Raw genomic sequence first — 21117 nt, forward strand, 5'->3', positions numbered from 1 at the left:
TCGCTACAAGGTCTGTGTCTGGTGGGCCGACAAATGACAGGATTTCTAACACGGTTTAATAAGCCCATCTGAGACTAGATGTAATGTACTGTGGGCGCAAGGCTGAAAATTTTAACAGCCGTAGCACCATGGGAATTTGAAACCAACACTTTAGTTTCCCTTTCATAATTGGTGAAGGCCTTCAAAAGGGCTGTTAAGCAGGGATTCTTCAACCATTTCAGCAACGAACACCGATAAAAAATAACTCTTTAAGTGCTGGGATCCCTCGTCAATATAGTCAATGTGTGCAGATCCTAACCAGAAGGCCATACTTTGAAATGATCTATTTTTAGCATGATGAAGAAAAATGACCACCAGTATTGATCAGACTGAGACTAAAAGGATCCCCGTGACTCTTAAGACTCCTAATCTGTCATTGAAGAAACTGAGAGCTGGAGGAAAATCGGGATCTGAGCTCCGAAGCTCCGACTGGCTTTCCTCCATGATGGCAGTAGGTAGAATGATAGTGACAAAGTGAGTAAGATAAAAGCGGAGCTGTGGACAAAAGGCTTTTGTGCTGTTCTGCAGTGGTAAATCGGTCCTGAAAAGGATGTCGGCAGCTTCCCCTGGACAGACACACACACTCAGAAAGATGTGCACACACACTCAAAAAGATATAAGCACATACACGGGCGAAGAGTCACAAAAATAGACGCATGCATACGGACAGCTCACTCCGCATTTTCTGTTGCCTCCTGCAGTCACACACACACATACACACTTGTTGTGTTGTGCTTTCTGGGCCACCAAGGAGAGAGAGGGAGAGAGAGAGAGAGAGAGAGAGAGAGAGAGAGAGAGAGAGAGAGAGATGTTGGCTTGCTGAGTGTGAGTCATGGACAGGCTGACTGTCCTCAGGCCTCAGTACACCATCTGCACCCCCACTGCCTGTGCGACCTCATCACACAGCTCAATGCTCCGCAGCACTGGACACACACTCACACACACATATATGCATACATGCTGAAGCATGCATACAGATGGAAAAACACACAAAACCACATAAGCGCACTGGACCGGGACCGTGTAGTACATTCCTACATGCACACAAATCCCAATTAAAATCTGCATAATCATCCACCTTAATGCATGTGAATCATGCTGTAATCGACAACAGAATAAACTACGGGGCGCATTTTTATTCACAAGGAATCACACAATTCTTACACACACACACACACACACACACACACACAGGTCTCAGCCAATGCCTGCTGCTTCCCTGCAGGTCATCTGGGACTGACCAACATTGTAGCAGAATTCATTACAGAAACCTGACACTCGCCCACAGGAAAAGCGCAAATGTTGCATTGCAAAATGTGCATGTGCTGTATCCGTCTGGCTGCGCGCGTGAGTGTGTATTTCAATGTGTGAGCGTACAATATGGATGAGCATGCATGCACTCACGACCCCAGAATCAATGGAGGAGATCCTTTTCATTAGAGTGGCGGTAAAAGCTGCTCCGACATTGACCCTCTTTCTATTTTGAGGCGTGCTATAAACACCTGCGGTCAAGTAACACAAGATGAACCCTCTGGTAAGAAGTCTTCATTTTTTATTCAATCAGGTTGTTAATGTTACACATCACCACAGATAGAAAACATGAGCCCAGAAAAGAGGACTGCGGAATAATAACAGTATTAATATCAGGGAATATCAAGTATTTGTACAGTCAAAAAGAGGGAAAGTAGTACGATAATCACCAGCACTGGAAAATGCTGCATGTCTGTCTGTCAAAGGTAACGGCGCAGACTTGAAGCACAGAAGATAAAAAAACACGCTCGTACACACATGCAGCACAAACCGACGAGCAACATTATCTACCAGCTCCTCGTCTGAGGAGCTCCACTACTAAATACGACTTGTTCCACTTAACTCGCGCCTTCCAAGCACAACTTTACAAAATCAGTTCATGTACTTTTCAGATGTTGTGGGTGAACTTTTTTACGCGTCTGTGAGACTGTAAAGTTCGTTAAAATACGATCAGAGTACGATCCAAAATAAAGCACTTGTCATTGGACGGAATACCTTCTGATAGTTATAAAAAACTGGGATGTATGAAATGAGCAGATAACAACTTTATACAACATAGTAGAAATACACACAAGAGGCAGGAAGAACACGCGCTTCCTCTCCACTTGCAGGTTCAAAGCGTACTTCTTGGGGCTGCGTCGGCTGATTATTTTCATTAGTGATTAATAACTAGATTATTTCTACGGTTAATCATTTCATCCAAAAATGTCACAAACTTCATGAAAGCCTTTCGGTGGGCCGCTCATCTCTGACCTTTGAAAGAGGAGTTGATGAAACTCTTAGCTGGAGGTGAGCTGACTTGGTTCTCGTTCTCAGACATCTGAGCAACAGCTGATGAAGACTGTGTGATGCTGGTCAAAAGCTCGAGAGCGAGTGAGCAAGTGGAGCTTGAGTTGGGACAGTTTTGTCATTTTTTGAAGGTTTTGCAGACCTGTGGAGGTGTTGGTTGGCTGGTACACTGTTTGATGTTACAAAACACCAAAAAGTCTTGGTATCACTTTCTAATAAGGCATACTTAAATAATAAATTTATCTTGTAACCCTGCAAAGGATATGCGATTATAGATAATGGATGGACAGATGAACAAAAGACAGGCTGGAAAACATCACTAGTGCACATCTAACAACCCAAAAGTAGCTCCTAAGAAAGTCTTATTACTGATCTTTAAAGCAGAAATAAACGCTCATTAAAAAAGCAACAACTTATACAACTCTTAGAAAGCATAAATTGTTAGAAAGTGGTACCAAAACCTTTGAAATGCTAACAGCTATAACCTCCTAGCGACACACGCCTGTTAGCCGCATCCAACCAGCACCTGCATGAGCCAATGCGCACGTCGATGGCGGGCGGCTCTACTGGCCGGCCAGCTTTGCGTTGACGTCCCCGTCACCACTGTGATCTGCCAGAGGGCCGAATGTGAGGCGGTATAGAGGGAAAGAGTGCGCTAGCATGGTTTGGTAAACAAACGTTAATCTCCTTAGTGCTGCTTCAGGCTCCGTGGCAGCTTTTGCACACAGCAAAGACAGACTGGCTGCTTGGCTCGTCGTGCCGTGCGGCCACCCTCTTCACTTTAGGAAGAATTCTCTTTCCATTCAACCGCCTCTCATGTTTACAATAGTAATCCATTCGGTGACGTCTGTATAGGGTTGCCCAACTGTGCATGATCCTCCTTATACCCACCCCTCCTCCGCCTTCGTGCACCCCATCCAGAAGCAACACCTCCTAAGCCGGCTCTCTCTGGTGGATGCTGGCAGATCTGCTTGGCGTCAAACATAAAATTCCACATTGGGCGTGTTTATTCAGAGGGGGTAAAACGGCGTCTCATGCGTTTCGGTTGGTGTTTAATACGTTCAAACCTGCGGTTGAACTTGCTGCATTTTTCTTTCCAGTATTCGTAGCTTTTGGGCGCTTTGAAGAGCGAGTTTTTCAACTGGTTACAATGACAAATTCTCTGTGTGTAATGGCTGGCAACCTCAAACGGCTGCGCTACTTTAAGGAGCGCTCGAATTGCCTGTAGTTGTTTTGTTTTCTCAGGCTTATCCACCCTCTCAAGGGAAACTTGAGTTAGCAAATCCCAGACCGTTCATTGTGATATCTCTTTCAGCTGCAGCCTCTTCCATTCCTTCTTTGAATGTGTCATAAAACAACACGGAGGATGTGCGTGCCGAAACTAAGGTTTGTAATCCTTCACCCTGTTCTCTTTGACTCCCATTTCTTCCCTTGTCTGTTGTTTTCCCACTCAGGGCCTTTGAGTCGACACTGTGGGCAGTACATGTGAGCAGGGAAGAAGACTCCCTGCTGAGTGTGTGTGAGCTGCCAGACCTCCTAATGGTCCTCCACCCGTAAAGCCTGTTCCTTTGCAGCATTTTAACTGAAGCCACTGTTCTGGATTCAGAGTCTCTAAACCTCTTTGTCATTTTTCATAAACCTCTCTTCACCTGCCTGCTTCGCTTCACTGTCTCTTTCAGTTGAGTCTTCTGTAGTACAATCTTTGATGTGACAATGATGTCTGTTGTCTTCTCCCTTCACTATAACATCCTCTCATTCTGCATGGCCTTGTAGTAGTGCTCCTGCTCGGCGTGGCTGCGGGCGGAGACGGAGGGCCGGCGAGGCAGGGTGGAGGAACGGGACAGTGCCTGGCTGTGGCTGTCCATCAGTAAGTCGGGATGGGGAGGAGGGGGAAGCATGCTGGAGCTGGATGGGTGAGGAGGGGGAGGCATGGAGGATGAGGAATGAGGTGGCGGTGGCAGAGGGGAAGAGGATGGGTGTGGAGGCGGGAGCATCTGAATGGAGGATGGGTGTGGAGGCGGGGGCATCTGAATGGAGGATGGGTGCGGAGGCGGGGGCATCTGAGCGGAGGATTGGTGCAGAGGTGGGGGCATTTGAGAGGACAGGTGAGGTGGGAGAGGCATGTGAGAGGAGGCAGGTGGAGGGAGAGGAGGAGGCACTGGAGAGGAGCTCGGGTGTGGAGGGGGAGGCAAGGGGGAAGAAGACGAGTGAGGAGGTGGTGGCGGTAGAGGGGACGACGAGAGCTGAGGAGGGGGAGGCAGAGGGGAGGAGGAGGTCGGGAGAGGCGGGGGAGGCAGCTCTACCCCTCCTTCGGCACTGCCGCTGGCCGAGGAGGAGCTGAGGGAGTCTGTTTTGACTGGCAGTGTCCGGTAATCCCGGTAGTGACTGACATTGTCCTGTCGCTGCAGCGCTGCGCGGTGTTTGTCCCCCGTCGTGTCGGCCATCATCATGTTACCACTGATGGTGTTTCTCCACTCCCACGGCTTGCCGTTATTGGCCGACACACGCACCACCGGGTGGTGAGGAGCGTGAGCGTCGATCGTGACGATGCTCCCGCTTCCGGCGATGCTCCCTGGGTTGCTTCCAGTGCAGCTGTCTCGATCAGATGGGATGCGGTAATATGGCGACTCGGAGCAGTTGGACCCGCCGCCAGAGGAAGAGCCGCCTTCTGATGTCTTAGTGGATGAAGAGATGGGCCCGTGACCCTGCTGCTTGGACATGGCTATCACCTGGAGGAGAGGAGAACACCTCATCAGAATGTACAAAGGAAAGCAGAGCAGCTGCCAAAGGGACCTTTCTGGCTTTGTTGACTGTTATTTCCAAGGTCAAGAAAAAAGTTTCCATCAGAGAAAAGCAGCTTCTATAAAAATCAGCCATATATTGTATTTGTAAAATTGCTTTGTAGCAAAATAAACCCAGAATTCAGAGGCTTTTATTGTGGTAAACATTGTAAAAGGTAATAGTAGCACATTTAATAACCCTCGCAGACATTTCAATCAGATTTATCTCAGCTATAATTAGCGTTTGAACCCTTGTGGGAGTATTTTAATATTGAAAACTAATCAGCGGGATTGCCTCCAACCATGTTGTTCTGTTTTGATTTTACCAACAAAATAAATCACAGGTGTGTTCACTCAGCACACAGCGTTTGGCAGCTGTTAACTCTCCTCATTCCTCAATATATTTCTCAGAGCTGGCTACCAGCCACTCGAAATTAAAGGAAAAATAATTTCTCACGATTTGCAGGCTTTCACTTTCCGACTTCCTGCTCACCTGAGTGACTCTCTGCTGGCTGGGCGGCTGGTTGGGCTGCGTGTTGGGCACGCGGGGAGTCGACACCGCGATGGGTCCTGGTCCCGGCTCTTTCACCCCTCCCCCCTCGGTGAGTGACAGCCACTTGGCGCGGGTCTTGGCACTCTTGGGGGAGACAGGTGGCGGCCGAGAGGCCTCCTCTGGGATGTGAACGAGTGGGGGTGCCACCGCCATCCTGCTAGCGGTCGGCGTGGCGATGCCTTTGTTGGCTTGCACCGTCGGATAAAGAGATGAAGGCATCTCCTGCTCTCCTCCGTCTCCCACTCCTCCTTCATCTGCATCGTTCTCGTCCGCTCCCTCCTCCTCGTCTCGCGAGCTCTGGCTGCGGAGCTCAAGCGAGCGCTGCTTCCACTCTGACACCAGCTGCCGAGACCTCTGGGGGTCAAAGGGCACGTGGAAGGTCATGTGACGCTGCGTGGGGGCCGGCTCGTCTGAGGGGGATATGGGGCTGTTGCCGTTTGCGACTCGGGGCAAGGTGTTGCTGAAGGTTACCATGGTTTCCTTGCCCATGGGACCCCGGGTAGCCAGGAGCTCCACATCGGCGCTTGCTCGTTTGAGGGAGGCCAGGGACGCCTTCTCCCTCCTCACCTTACTGCGGGCCCCGGACCCCAGCCCCACCCCCAGCTCCTCTCTGCTCTCAGACACCCTGGGAGTCTTCCTGTACAGGGAGTCATGGCTCCGCTGACTCAGCACCCTCAGGCCATCTTTCTGCTGAGCTGGGGTCAGTCTCTGCAAGGAGTGGGCATCTTCTTCTGATGCTTTGAAGTTTCCCACCGCGTACACAGCCTGACAGGACAGAGGGATACAGGCAGAGAGGTGGGAAGGAGAGAGAAATGATGTGATAGAGGCACCCAGCATGTTGAATAAAGACTGAAGCGTGAAAATGTCTTTTCTTTAATCTTGAGGAGGGAATAAAATTTATATTCCTATTAGTGGGGAGCGAGTGCACGAATAGGCATCTTTCCTCCTTCCTCCTGTTTAGTCTGAGGTCAGCATGAATCACTCTCTTCCCCCTCTCTCAGAATTCATCCTCTAATGAGGGGGAGAAACGCTCCCCCTCTTAAAAACCGAAAGACGAGAGAGAAAGAGAGCGAGAGGAGGAGGAAAGCGTGGAAAATGGCAACGACAAGTTTTCTTAAAATGAAGTGTGAAATTGTTCCAGAGAATTCTTATCGGATTATTCATTCTCTCTCCCTTCCTTCCTTCCGTAATAGAAAAAGCTATATATAGAGCCTGCCAAAAAAAAAAAAAAAAATGCTGAGAGAGAAAACTATGGAAGCGAGGTGTTGGAAAAAAAAGATGCATTTGTTAGCACATGCTGCGATAGTGTTAGAATAATACAATGGGACGATTCAGTCACAGCACAAACAACTAAAGCACTTTATTAAAAAAAATCTATTTATGTGTGTTCAGTCATTCCCACCACGCTGCGTGCTGACTCTTAACTACTCCCTGGGGACAAAACAAATCCCTAAATACATACAAACATATGCTGGCGCTCATTTCTCAAACTAAATCCTGGAATAGAAAATCCATTTCCAGACAGTTTCACTGAGTTATCATAAAAGGGCCAGTTATCTTGACACGGGTGACATAAATTAACCCCTTTAATATTTTATCTACAGATTTCAGTCTGATAAATCTCCACACACAGTTTTGTTTAACTGACCAGGTAGACTCCGATGCCGGCTCCTATGAGGTATCCCACGTACACGTCTATTGGGTGACTGCGGTGCTGAGTTATCTGCGTCAGCCCGGCGAGGCCCGCCGCCATGCAGAAGGCAAACACCAGCAGCGGCTTCAGAAGCTTGGTCGTGCTGCTGATGCTAGCATTGAAGTACATCTACGGAGGGAGAGGCATGCATTAATATGCAGAGGACACACAGCTGGACATATGGAGACTGGGGCGGAGATGTCATTAAAAGGCAGAATAACACAGCCACCTGTGCGTGTTAAACTTTGCTATTAAAGGGAATAATTTGACATGTTGGCAGATTGATGCCGCTATCGTCAAACCTTATATTAAGGTGCACATATTCACTGTTAAATAGCTGCTTATTAGCATGCATATTAGTAGCATACAGGCTCTTTATTAGTCATTATAAAGCCCTTATTGAAGCCTTGTTATGGGGTTTTCTTAGAGTTAGGTTATTAAGATTGTAATCCCTGTACAATGACCTCCTTACTATCAATAAGCAGCAATTAGAAGGTTATTGATGGAAAACCCTTAGTTAAGGGCCTGGTAGTTGTAGAATATTGTCATGCAACATAAGGCAAACAGCCAATATGCTACAAATATGCACGGTAATAAGCAACTAGTTGATGGTGATGCTAATGGCAGCAGCTGGTTAGCTTAGCTTAGAACAGGGGGAAACAGCTAGCCTGGCTAATGTTCAAAATAAGCTGTCAGCACCACTAAAGCTGACTAATTAATATCCTAAATTGCTATAATTTAAGCTGTAAAAAAAAGGGTAAAAACAACAGGGTTGCCAGGAGAAGTGACTTCCTGTAAAACCACAACTTGTCGTTTATTAATTATCCCGTTTCTGTAAGAACCAAACAAAGAAAATGTCATGATAATTAGCAGGGCTGAACGATTAATCAAAATATTACTGAAATAGCAAAATGGGCAGTGCAGCATCCCAACTGCAGAATCTTTTGATGAAAATGTGTGAAGATACAGCATTGTAAGCTACTGCTAACGAATGCCACATCATGATTTTAATGGTTTTTTTTCAGTGAAAATGAAAACTGTGATGCAAAACTGATCACTCCCACGCCTTTTTCTACCACAGCTCCAATGATAAGTGGGCTTCAGAGTGTTTGTTTTAACCTTTGGACAGAGCCACATTAACCCTGCATCCACTCTTTTTGCTAAGCTAAGCCACTTGTGTTTTTGCTGTCCTTGCAAAAAAAAAAAGGAAAAAGTGAATAATTGCATTTCTCAAAATGTAGATTTATGCCTTTAAAGACAAAGCCCTTCATCCAAACGGATGTCAAAACTGCGCTTGTTTCCAAAGCAGCTCCACCGCTTTGAAGAATTCTCTTTAAAATTAAATGAACTGTCTCATTTTGTTTTTGTTCCACGAAAATTCTGCGTCTGAGGCTCGCTGAGTGAGTCATTAAGATGGATATTCTTTGACAGTAAAACAGGGAGAGGAAGAAAGCAGGGGGAGAGAATATATTTGTGGTTTCATCAAAATTCCCTGCGTGCACACTTCATTTGGATTACATAAAGCGGAGGACAGCTGAGTGACAGAAACGCAAGCTTTGCAAAAAAACAAGCTTGTCCGTCTACTTCTGGGCATGAAAGTCCTTCTTTTAAAAGGGTTTTTTGAGACTGAATACAAGAAATAAATGTCTTAATGCGAAGAACAATACTGAAGAAAGCTGATCTGAGAGCAGTGTTTGTGGGCTGCGCCTCTACTTTGCACAGATTAGGCAACACGTTGTAACTCGAGCAACCGAAACAGCTGCTTTCCTCCTCCTCTCCTGCCTTTTCTCTCATAAGAAATGTGTGTGGTGAGCTTTAATGAGCACGCTCCGGGCTCAGTGAGGCAGCAGAGATATGGCCAGTAGCTCGCGATAGCCATTGGTGGAGGAGGGTGTGTGTGTGTGTGTGTGTGTGTGTGTGTGTGTGTGGGAGGGTGTTACCTCATGGAAAAATGACAGTGCTACTTTGCTGTACAGTTCACATACTGCTGCAGTCAGCACCGGACTGCAGAATGGCGAAACGTTACCCAATATGTGCTAGGCTGTACAAATGAACACTGAAATGTGGCTTTTAAAGACAGTTCCTGTTACTTTAATGTGTTTTAATTTGGACGGCTCTTCGGCTTGAAGGCACTGTAGTCTGAAATCTGGAAATCTCTCGGTGACTAAATACTATAATGCAATTGTTACTTATGTATGAAGTGACAGTGAACTAATTCCAGCTTCAAAATCCTGTGATATGCACGAACTCATTGCATGCAGCCAGCAGCAACGTTTGTTAAGAATACGTGGAAGAGCATCTGGGTAGTTAACAGATAATTGCACAGATAAAGAAATTATCGTCATCTGCACAAACTCGTGGAAATTTATGAAAGGAAAATTGGTGCAAAAACACTGCTGTAATATTAGTGCATCACAGAGGGCTCCCCCAAATGTAAACCAAACAGGGTTATCGAGTCATTAAACAAACACACACACAGCATATGATGCAAATACGTCATAATTAAAGGTCCACAAACACACAAGGCGAGTAAGACACAGAAGTGCTTACGGAGATATAGACAGCAGCGAAGCCAGAGAGCGTTGCATGCTGGGATGGAAATGTTTTCCTGAGGGGAGAAAGGGGGGAGAGTTAGGTGAAGGCAGAGAGGAAGAGAGACTCACAAAAAAGGCTGTGTGGATTCGGTTTACTGCCTCCTGAATAAACCTGAATAAAGCTGTCATGGCTGCTCATGTTATTTGTGATGGCTGGATTGTATCTGACATTAAAACCTGAGCGCCTGCTCAACTGTGTTTGTCAAAGTGAGGGCACGTCCTTGGACGTGAGCGTTAATCAACACTAACAGAATACCACGGGGCGTTAGCGGGAACATTAGGGGAGAGCGAACAAGTTGCAGTCAGAGTGGCTAATTTGGAGTTTAGAAAGCTGAATCACAAATCTCATTTAATTTGTCTTATGAGGCTGCTCTTAGTGTGGGAGTATTTATCATGTGTCTTGTACTGCTGCGTTTACCTTCTCCCACTTCTTCAGGGCTGAATCAGTGTGTGTGTTTTTAAAGTTAAGTGCTCTGGGGGGCTATGTCTGGTTTGTCTTTGTGAAGACCAATTTGAGATTTAGACCTTCGAGGTCAGAACATTTTTTACTTTTTGGCTGCTTCTCGTTTTTTCAAAGGTCTGTTTGAGGGTCAAGACTTCAGGCTTCAGGCTGGAACTGCAGCAGGTTACGATAATGCTAATTGTGGGTTGAGATGGGATTGTTCAAGCGATAGTTTGATATTTTGGGAAATACACTTGTTTGCAATTTTGCTGAGTGTTATGACAAGATGTTCGATACCATTCACATATCTGCCCATTCAGTGTAAGGCTACAGCCAGCAGCTGGTTAGCGTAGCTTAGCCTAGCTTAGCTTAGCATAAAGCCTGGGAACAATCTCCTGGCTCTGTTCAACAGTACGTCTACAACACGTCACCTCAAGATTTAAATTTGCAAGCTACAAAACCAAAAAAATTGTCATGTGCCAGACTACTTCCTGTCCCGGTGCAGCGACTTCCTGGAGTCTCAAATGGTTTTAATGGAACTGCTCCTAATTGGTTATACGTTTTAAGATAACCAACTGCTGGCTGCAGCCTTATTAAGAATCGCCGTTCTCATCAAAGCCTTCACAAGAAAACAAATAAGAAAAAAACTATTGTTTTAAAGGTAGGGCTCAGAACTAAGGAACGCATTATGCCAATATAGGTCCTCACAGGTATAGAAGTACAGACATGTGTGCCTTTGTACTACTGGGATTATCCCTATAGGAGCTATATTTAGATGCAATCGTTCCTGTCTGCATTCGCCTATTACGCCTGTCGAATATATACAGTATTTGCTGGAGCTTGTTTGACTTACGTCTGTTTGTTGCTTAGCCACAGCACCTGCAAGTCAGATGCTGCAGCTGGGCACAAGGAGAGTGTGGAGGGGTGCAAATAAACTTTACTAAGCAGGGTGTCATGAATAAGCAAATCTTGCATTATTTTAAAATATCCAACTGTAACAATTTCACTCCTTCACCACTTTAATCTGCCGTAATCCTCCTCAGATGCAAATTAGCTTTGACGACCCCTCACAGTGTAGCTTGTATATAAATATCTGCAAGATGGTGATGTGCAGCAATATACAGTATACTGTGCAACCACTTTATCATTGTGACTCACTGTGTTCTGGCATTTTCTGATGAAGGATATATTTGTATGAACTGCAGGAATATACCTATAATATATGGTATGTTTGTAAACGCGCATCAGCTTGAAAGCAAAAGGGATCCCACACTGAATTCCTAATTTGACATGACAGCAGCAGAGCTCGAGAGCTGAGAAGCACATGAGTAAGATCCTGCTCAAGTTATTATTATTTGCTGTAATGGATGCACCATATCTGTGCGTCTTCATAGGCTGTCGACTATGTGTGGGGGAATAACATTTCTGAACTGAGGCAGATGGACACACTCCTCTTCAGCTCTAAACATATGTGCACGCCTTACCTAGCTGACATGATGGCGTACTGGTCTTTGCCCATGCAGATGTCCCGTGTGATGTAGGCGTTGTTGTCACATGACACTCCCGGGGCCGTGTAATTGGGCTGGCAGACGGTGAGGAAGAAAGGGGCGTGGTAACCAGTAGCTAACTGGATGACATCTGTCACCAGGGCTGTTGCCAGGAGACCGAACACATGAACACCTGAGGGAGAGACAGGCAGGAGATGAGACAGAGACGGTATGAGGCTGCCTTGGTAAATGAACTAAAAGCCCCCGGTGGTTTCGTCGCATTGAGCTGTTCATTTGCGAACACCTGCAGTCGAAAACAACGTTGAATTCGTTCCAGGAACCCGAAGTGACACCACGAGCCTTCAGTTTGTTAAGTCACAAAGTTTTTCCACACGCAGTGAAATTTGGCAAGGTGAATTAATTTGTCTTTTCACTTCAAAGCTCAAAGCCAGCCTCCAGATATTTCACATCGAGCATTGTATCATGCCCGTTTCATTTCAAGTCACCCTTCATTTACCGCATATAATTAGCTTATTTCCCTTCTCTTAAAAGTGGGATCAGGTTCGGGGGCTCAGCCGGTAAGTGGGATAATTTGTCGGAGCCAAAAATTGATTTCCATCTTAAAAACAACAGCAATTTGTTGCTAACTACAGACGGCAGACAGCTCTTTACAAGGTTAGCGCTGCTGATGATGTAAGACCAAATAAAACACATCTGGCGACGTGTCACACCTCGACCTTACTTTGAAGGAATAATCCTCTGTCTGATGGCCACATGCAAAATTCATTTCAGTTATTTGGACAGCGACAACGAGAAGAAAAGCAGACATGAAACAATGCAATATCCAACTCAAACAACAAAATACTCATGAGAAACTGCATCTGTAACGTTGTCACACTTATGCAGTTACCAGTTTCCTTCACTACACTGCATTGGCTCCTGTCAGTGAGTTGTTTGTCTTGCATCATGTGATAAAAATGCTATTTACAGGCCTCTCAATCACCAACAGAATGCACATATATGGGAAAATAATGCTGTTTGACAAACCATGCGGCTCCTGAGACCCTCTAAAAGAAGGCCCCTGCAGCGAGAGCAGCCACGTATCTCTGCAAGCTTCCTTAAGCAAACCCTGAACCTTATTCACTAACTGAAGAAAATGATTAAAAGGATTAGAGTATGACCTTAATTCCCAAAAAGTCCACACAAAAAGAAAAACCCTGAAATGATTGGTAGTTGGACGTACCGACGAAGCGCACGGTTCTGCGTAGGAAGGAGTTGAAGCTGCAGCCTCCAGCGTTGATGCTGCTCTCCGACTTGGGACATGTCTTCAGTTTGGATTGCATGCAGTACATCAGGCCCTCCCCCATCATGATCTACAGAGGGAGGGGGGAAAAGTAGGTTTAAGGTGAGAAATAAACACGCAAGAAAAGCTTTCGAGCATTCCAGGCATTTCTGCCATATAGGACAGAAATAGAAAAATATGAAAAAGAGAAGAGAAAGAAAAGAGGCCGCTAAGCTGCGACTGATGTCAAATCCCTGTGATCCTGATCTACGGCGAGAGAGAGCGAGGGAATGGATGCGGGGCGCTATCGAACAGTGATCACTTCCAATCAGAGTGATAGATGAGCGTTGGAGAGGTCTGCTCGTTTCCATGCCGCTGATGGATGAACAGCGTGCGTGTCTGTGTGTGAATGCGTATTGATCCGAGGGGCCTGTGGCGTGTTTGATGGTGTGTATTGGAATGTCAGGTGTGTATTTATCAACGTGTCCATTGATTCTGGATTTCTGAGGGGAGATTGAATTTGCTCTGTGAGCGTTTGAGAAGCTGTACGTTTGCATATTCGTCTGATCTATGCATTCGTGTGTGCGCGAGGGTTTCCGGGCGATGCACGCGTGTGGAGCTCACACAAACCCCGAGACATGCATGAGATCACTGATCCTCTGAGATCAGATCTTATCCCTGTAACTCCAATACGGGGAGGATCTGCATCAATGCATCACTCAGCTGCAAACCCACAGGGAATTATTACTCAGCAAACCTTTTGGCTTTGTTCTGTTTCTTGTTTTGGTGGCGCAGGCTGCAAATTCTGCGCTCATCTTTCCAGTTTCCAGCAGCGGCGTCACTTTTCAGGTGCAAAATGATTGAACAACCCAACGCTATGCTACCTGCCCAGCACCAAACAGCAATGGTAGTGACTAGTTGGTGAATACTTGGCTTAAATGGAATAATTTCCAGTAAAATTCAGATTAGCTTTTTAACCTATTAAACATGAAAATCCATTATTTTAGCCACCCATCTTTGAAGATACTTAACATATTGGTTCCATAGACATCTATAAATTGTACTAATCTAGTCTAGCATCATTCACACACCTTAAAAGTACACGCAAAGACATTCAGAGCAGAGTTTTCACCTCCGCAGAGGAGGTTATGTATCCGGTCTGTTTGTCAGCAGGATTATGGAAACATATACTGGCCAGGTTTTCATATAACTCGGTGGAAGGGAAACGGGCAGCATGGGCCAAGAAAGAACCCATTAAACTGTGGAGCAGATCTGATCTCACTGAGCGGATACGATAATTATTTTTCACTTTCATTAACGTTGTGAGATAGAGCTTTTGGTCTCGGCGGAATATGCGCTTCACATCTTAAAATCCAGCAGATAGTGGTAAATTGACAAAACGCTGCCAGTTCTAACAACGCAATGACTCCTTATCACAACCCACATTCACCAGAAATCCTCTGTGATAGCTGAAACGTGTAGCTCAAACTTCACACAGAGAGCAGACGTTATGGATTTGCATATCATAGAGGAGTGGTGGTGGTCCCTGCTTTTTTTCTGAGTCTGGGCAACAAGGCGAAATAGCAGTTACCCCCAAAAATGGAAGTAATCCTAAACCTCACCTTCATTTTGCACGAAACTCCCCATCAATAACCCTGAGTGTGTGGCCTTGTAAATCTATTCACACACTGTGGGGACTTGCTGTCCTTGTGGGGACAAAATGCGAGTCCCCATAATGTGAATCATTGAGTTTGAGGGTGAGGACTTAAGGTTAGGTTTGGGTTAAGGTTATGGTTGTGGTAAGTCTCCAGGAAATTAGCATAAGTCTATGTGGCATCCCCCCAAAGGTGATGGAACTGAGGTGATCTGTGTGTGTGTGTGCTTGTGTGTGTGTGATGGACTTACAGACGCTGCAGGACCGGCAAAGGCCAAACTCAGCAGCATCAGCAGAGGGATGAGCTCATCACCCGTCTCCACGTATGGCATGGAGAGGTCGCGGTCATGGCAACGGAAGCCCACCATCGCAGGGGACAGCACATCCGTCAGCTCCAGGAAGTACAGGGACACCAAGGAGGACAGGACGATGGGGAGCTAAACACGCATGTGCAGGCGTACACACACACACACACACACACACACACACACACACACACACACACACACACACACACACACACACACACACACACACACACACACACACACACACACACACACACACACACACACGTGCCCGGCACACGCACAAGGACAAGGACAAAGCAAAGAGAGACTAGCATTTAATATTTGCTTGGAAAGAGGTGATTCATCTCAACGAATACACACAGCCACGCACACGCAGAAGGGAAAAGACGACAGTGACGATGCCGTAATATTTGCTGATGAAGAACTCCATCCAGCTCTGATACTCCATACAGCAGAGAGAGATTCAGCCGCTGATTGATGGAGTAAATGTAGTGAGTCATGTTGACCAAGCGCTGGCACGTAAAAAAAGGTGATTCATCAATACATCCAATCTACACGTACCTCTACAAAATAAAAGCACGGCAGCAGCGTCATGCTGTCTTTGGGTGGTTTCTTCTTGGCTTTATTTTTGGGGGACGTCATCTTGGGGTGGGACCAGTCACAGCCTGTTGGGGTGACAGATTGTCAGAGAGGAGCTTCAGTTCACTTTTAGCATTTCCACCATCAGTATTTCTGAAAGATGTTGATGCTGGCTAAGTCTGAAGCAGCACAGACGTTTAAATGCATTAGTTTGAGAAACGAGGCCTTGTGTTGGCTAACAGACAATTAAAATGCACTCTGAGCAATTTTGTTATAGTGTTTCGTAATGAGGTGCGTTTTTAGTTTTTGCACACCCACACACATTCAATTACGAGGCCTATAACTCAGCACATGCACATTTAATAACCACACACGTGCGGAGAAACGCACACACACACGGTTATAAATAGTCTCTGCTGAAAAGTGGTGTTGAAATCTACAAACAGAAAAAGACGAAACTCTAATGAAAAGGAAGCATTTGAATCACTTTAATGAATCCTCCTCTTGAACGCACTTCCAAACGCTTGTTACACTCTAAATCCCACTTCCTCACACACTCACAGACACACACACACACATGCAGACACCTCCTGCCGTCAGTAACCTGTAGGCGATCAGAAGGCCTCTGTGAGGAGTAAGAGCCAAGGGCCCGAATGGAAAACTAAACAGAGTTAAATATTTACAGCTCTGCCTACAGCTCTCCATCTCTGTCCTCTACCCATCTCCCTCGCTCAGTCTCACCCTCTTTACCTCTCCCACCTCTCCTCGTGTCCCATTTTACTTATCATTTTCATCTCTCCGCTCCCCTTCCCACCAATCTGCCTTCATTTTACAAACTCTTTTCTCCACACCTCTCTTTTTCTTTCCCTGTACTACCTCTCGTTCCTGCACTTTAACTCGTCTACGTCTGCTTGCTGCTGCCAGGTCAGTATTGACTTTTCAATATAAACTGCGTTCTTTAGCCAAAATGAGGAAGGTGGGGGTCTGGTTCTGCCGTGTCACCGGCCTGCTCACCCAGCTTAAATGAATCACACTCTTTCGAATGGGTTTTATTCTCCAATGAATGAGTAAATCTAAGGCAGGTCGAATATGAGCACAAAATCAGCTGATCTGAGGCTTCAATCCAGAAACACCACCCTTCAGGAGCATCATATTGGCTGGAAGCCGTCTAGGGTTGCTGCCTCTTGGTGGGTTTTTGTTTGGCTTTGCTTGTTTGTCTCTCACCTGCCCGTTTTCTACCTCTCTTCCCCGTTTTGTCTTTTTGCAGCATATCTGTCTACAAATCCCCGTCTCTGCTTTTTCAACCCCTCTACATCTACCCTTCTCCTGCTCTCTGTCCTTCTGCATTAACACCTCTGTGCCTACCTCATCCGCCCTTCTTTTTATCTCCTCTCTGTTTCCCCTCTTTCTCTCCGAGATAAGAGGGCCTGACCCCGAGGCGGTATAAGGCACCCGGAATCAAAGACTTCTACAGTCTAATTTCCATGACCGCTAGAAATGAAGAGGAGAGGAAAGGAGGAAAGAGGAGAGGAGAATAGGAGAGAACTGGGGACAAGATAAGCGGAGATCAAAGACATAAAGAAGACGAATGCTAAAAAAAAAAGAGGAAAAGCAGAGGAGTGGAGCTCTGGTTTGTGTACGTCTGGTAGTGCTGGTAGGGGGGGGGGGTTGGTGGCGGGTGAGGATCAGAGACAGGGAGGATATTGGGATGGATGGATTCCAGTGTAGCTGAAAGCAGCTTAGGAAGACGCTGAGTCCCAGGTCTCGCTCTCTCAGCCGCTTGGTCTCAGTGACCTACTCCAGCCAGCATTTAAAACTCCCCCAGACACAGACACACACACACACACACACACACACACACACACACACACACACACACACACACACACACACACACACACACACACACACACACACACACACACACACACACACACACACAGAGTTGTGTTGACATCACTTCAGATTGATTTACACTGACCTAACCCTAATCCAAGCCTTCACCCTAAAATGTAATGATTCACATTACGGTGCATCTAGTCCCCACAAGGCAGGCGATTCCCCACAGTGTGGCTTCATAAACAAACACACACACACACACACACACACACACACACACACACACACACACACACACACACACACACACACACACACACACACACACACACACACACACACACACACACACACACACACACAGAATGAGCCTCTTTACTGAAGAAAAGGGCTAGTTTATCAGTCACAGCAGCATTTGTCCTTCGGGGCTCGTCACATGTGTGTGAGAATGCAAAAATGTGTGCGGTCTGAGCTGCTGTGTGCTTGCAAACATCATGGTAGCATTTGCATGTGTGTGTAGTCTAAGCCATCAGTGCACATCTCGGCTGTGTGTGTGTGTGTGTGTGTGTGTGTGTGTGAGCGAGGTGGGTTGTATAGCCTGCAGTGGACAGCCAGAAAGATACAAAACTCAGTGATCATCAGCACGGGAGAGGTGGGGTGTTAGACACAGACGAGTAGTGTAGTGAGGTTTGGCACATTGCAGCGTAGTGCAATGGCTTTTTGACTACAGACTGCAGTTTTATGGTGTGTGTGCATCTACAGTATATAACTGATCGGTGACACAATCAAGGAAAACCCAACATCAAGTGTCTTATTAAAGTGCTGGTGTTTTTATGATGGACATGCCGATCCAAAACCTCCCATAGCTGTTCACTGAGTTGAGATCTGGTGACTGCATGAGCATCAAACCCCTCAGTGACCCCTCATGCCCTGCTGGGAGGCACCTGCCTTTGTTAGGTCTCTCATTTATTATGTTTTTTCCTTTAATTTGCCACTCATCTTTGTATTTTAGCATATACTTCAGCAGATATTAAACACATTTGAAGGCAGAATAGCATTGCATGCCAAAGGGCTGAAACAATCAGACGATCAATTAGTGGGCTGACAGGAAATTAATCTGCAGCTGTTTCGATAATATTGGCTCGCTTCAGGCTGTCAAATGTGAGAATTTGCTGCTTTTCTCTGCGTCATGTGACAGTAAACTTGATCTCTTTGCGTTTTTGACTGGACAAAACAAGACATTTCTCAAGAAGTCACCACGGTCCTAAACAGCTGAATAACAGATTAACCAAGAAAATTACTGAGAGATTAATCGATATGGAAAATAATTGGTAGTTGGTCCGATAAGAGAGGAGGAAAAGGTTTCAATCATGTTCATTTATTCTGCATGCTATAAAAAGGTGTGTGACAGTTTCAACATAGGTCTGCTTCTGCATAAGCAAACATTTCTGTATAGTACAGTACTGACATGGATCCATGGTGCCTCCCAGCAGGCCACTGATTACTCATTTAAATCAGGATGCACAGTGTAAAGTCGTTGCTCTTTTATGACCCGGGGCTCACGAACAAGAGCTTGAAAATGAAGGAATGTGGTGAACATAAAGTGGAAATGTGCACTTCATCCATTTTCCATTCACTCATGCATCCCTCAAGAAAGTTACAGTGCAGTCTGCAAAGCCATGTCCACTGCAGGGCCCTTAACAGTCGGGGGAGACATAAAGGGCCATTTGCAGCACGTGATGTGGAGGGGGGGTTTGCACAACTTCTACTTACACTGAAGACAACCGTTCAACCATCAGTTTAAGGTGCTATTAACCCTAATTACTGTGTATTAATTTAATAAGATGTAAAAAAAAAAAATTGGTAGCGATGGTTGCATCTTTCCTGGTGGAAAATTATGTTTTTCTGAACATGCAATTTCCCTTTATGGCTGTTTTCTCAAGGTATATTACAGTTTTTTAGCAGCCATATGAAAAGGAGACGCATTACAGGAACATAATGCTGTGCAGGCTATTGAAAACATAGCTGTTACTCCACCACAAGCAGAAATCATCAGATTGCGTATGAGATCATCAATTATGGAAACGTGAAAACCATGTGCTGAGGAGCGGTTGCTGGGGGATGCATGCGGGAAGAGAGGCACAATACTACCGGGCAGCCTGAGCACTCACCTCTGTCCCGGGGGCTCCGTGAATTCACCGAGTCCCGTCGCCCCCTTCCCCCCCGGCGTGGTCTTGCGTGCTGCTCCAGTTTTGCGGCGCACAGTGCCTTTAATCCATCCCCGGCGTCTCCCAACTCACGCCGAAATTCTAAACCCCCCACTACTATGGAGCGCTCCGGAGTGCGGCGGCTATTCTGGGCTCACTGAAGGAGACTGGGAGAATGAGGGTGGATGGGAGTAAGTGGGGAGACCTACAGAGGAGGAGCAGGGGATGGCGAGGGAGAGAGGAGAGAGAGGAGGGTTGCTGATGGTGGAAAGTCCAATTTGCGGCACTTGCGTTCCTCTCCTTTCTATTTCCTGGCTTTGGATAAGTGAGAGATTCACGTGCGTCCACCCGGTTCCTCCCCTTTACTTGCACCTGCTTGCTCTCCTATTCCCCCCTTCAGTACATCACACGGATAAATTTGGAATTCCAAAAGAAGCTCATTCTTTTTTCACGCAAGGCATCCGTCGCACGATTTTCGGGTACGCAGTCGGCTTCACAGCGCGCACATACACACACAAAGGCACGGGGGCCGAGCAGGGCTGTGGAGGGGAGGGAGAGGTGGTGGTGGTGGGGGGCGCAGGGGGAGGAGAGAGTGTGGTGTGTGTGCGCTTATGGTTGGGGGAGGAGACAGTCTGGTCCACACTTCTCTCCTCCTTTCCTCGCTGAATTCCTATTTGGGGGGCGACCGAGACAAAGGGGCAGAGTTTGGAATGTGTGTGTGTGTTTGTGGAGTGAACGCGTCCTGCGCATGTGTGCGTAAAAAGCGAGGGGGCGGTTATGGAGATAGCCTCTCATCTATGAGCGGGAGCCAATTTCACTGTAATTACAATATTAGGCTCAGCATCAGATACGCCTCGCGCTCCTCTAAATACCATCAGGTTCGTTGCGAGAGCCTCAACTTCATCATCCTGACGGCTCAGATGTCTGCGCCTTTGTTTACTCTGAAAGGGTGTGGCTGGCGACTGACCACTGTGGTGCATTTATATCCCACCCCGGAGGAGGATCCGGTGCGCAGCTCGAGGACACGCACGCACGCACCCCACGTCCACGCTGAGAGTCACATTCACAGACACCCCGGCGATGCACTGACTCATCGTGAGTGACATTGCGGCAATTAACATCAAAGAGTCATGTGCGTGCGCGGGCGCGTGCACGAACCGTGTTTGTACACGCGCGCCTCTGTGGTTGCTGGGGATGGTGTCTGTATGAGAGCTCTGTCTTTTCCTCCCACAGTTATCAATTCTTAATGGGGCTTAAGGCTGAACGTAAACACGCGCCCACGCTTTGCTCTCCACTTTTGAAAGCTCTCCTGTCAATCACTGACTAAGTGTTGTGACA

At 46.5% G+C, this 21117-nt stretch overlaps 1 protein-coding gene across 1 annotated transcript; it reads right to left on the reverse strand.

The window, feature by feature from the left end:
- Window positions 1–1567: 1567 nt before the first annotated feature.
- LOC139342753 (phospholipid phosphatase-related protein type 3-like) lies at window positions 1568–20357 on the reverse strand. Its single transcript, XM_070980024.1, has 9 exons — window positions 19744–20357; window positions 15716–15819; window positions 15095–15280; window positions 13151–13280; window positions 11905–12100; window positions 9935–9992; window positions 7340–7513; window positions 5632–6456; window positions 1568–5087 (listed from the first exon to the last, which is right to left on the reverse strand). Exons 2-9 carry the CDS (start codon window positions 15794–15796, stop codon window positions 4098–4100), a joined length of 2640 nt encoding a protein of 879 aa, XP_070836125.1. The 5' UTR covers window positions 15797–15819; window positions 19744–20357; the 3' UTR covers window positions 1568–4097.
- Between the last annotated feature and the right edge of the window lie 760 nt (window positions 20358–21117).

The sequence above is a fragment of the Chaetodon trifascialis genome, chromosome 14 (genome assembly GCF_039877785.1).
Source record: "Chaetodon trifascialis isolate fChaTrf1 chromosome 14, fChaTrf1.hap1, whole genome shotgun sequence".
Classification (NCBI taxonomy): domain Eukaryota; kingdom Metazoa; phylum Chordata; class Actinopteri; order Chaetodontiformes; family Chaetodontidae; genus Chaetodon; species Chaetodon trifascialis.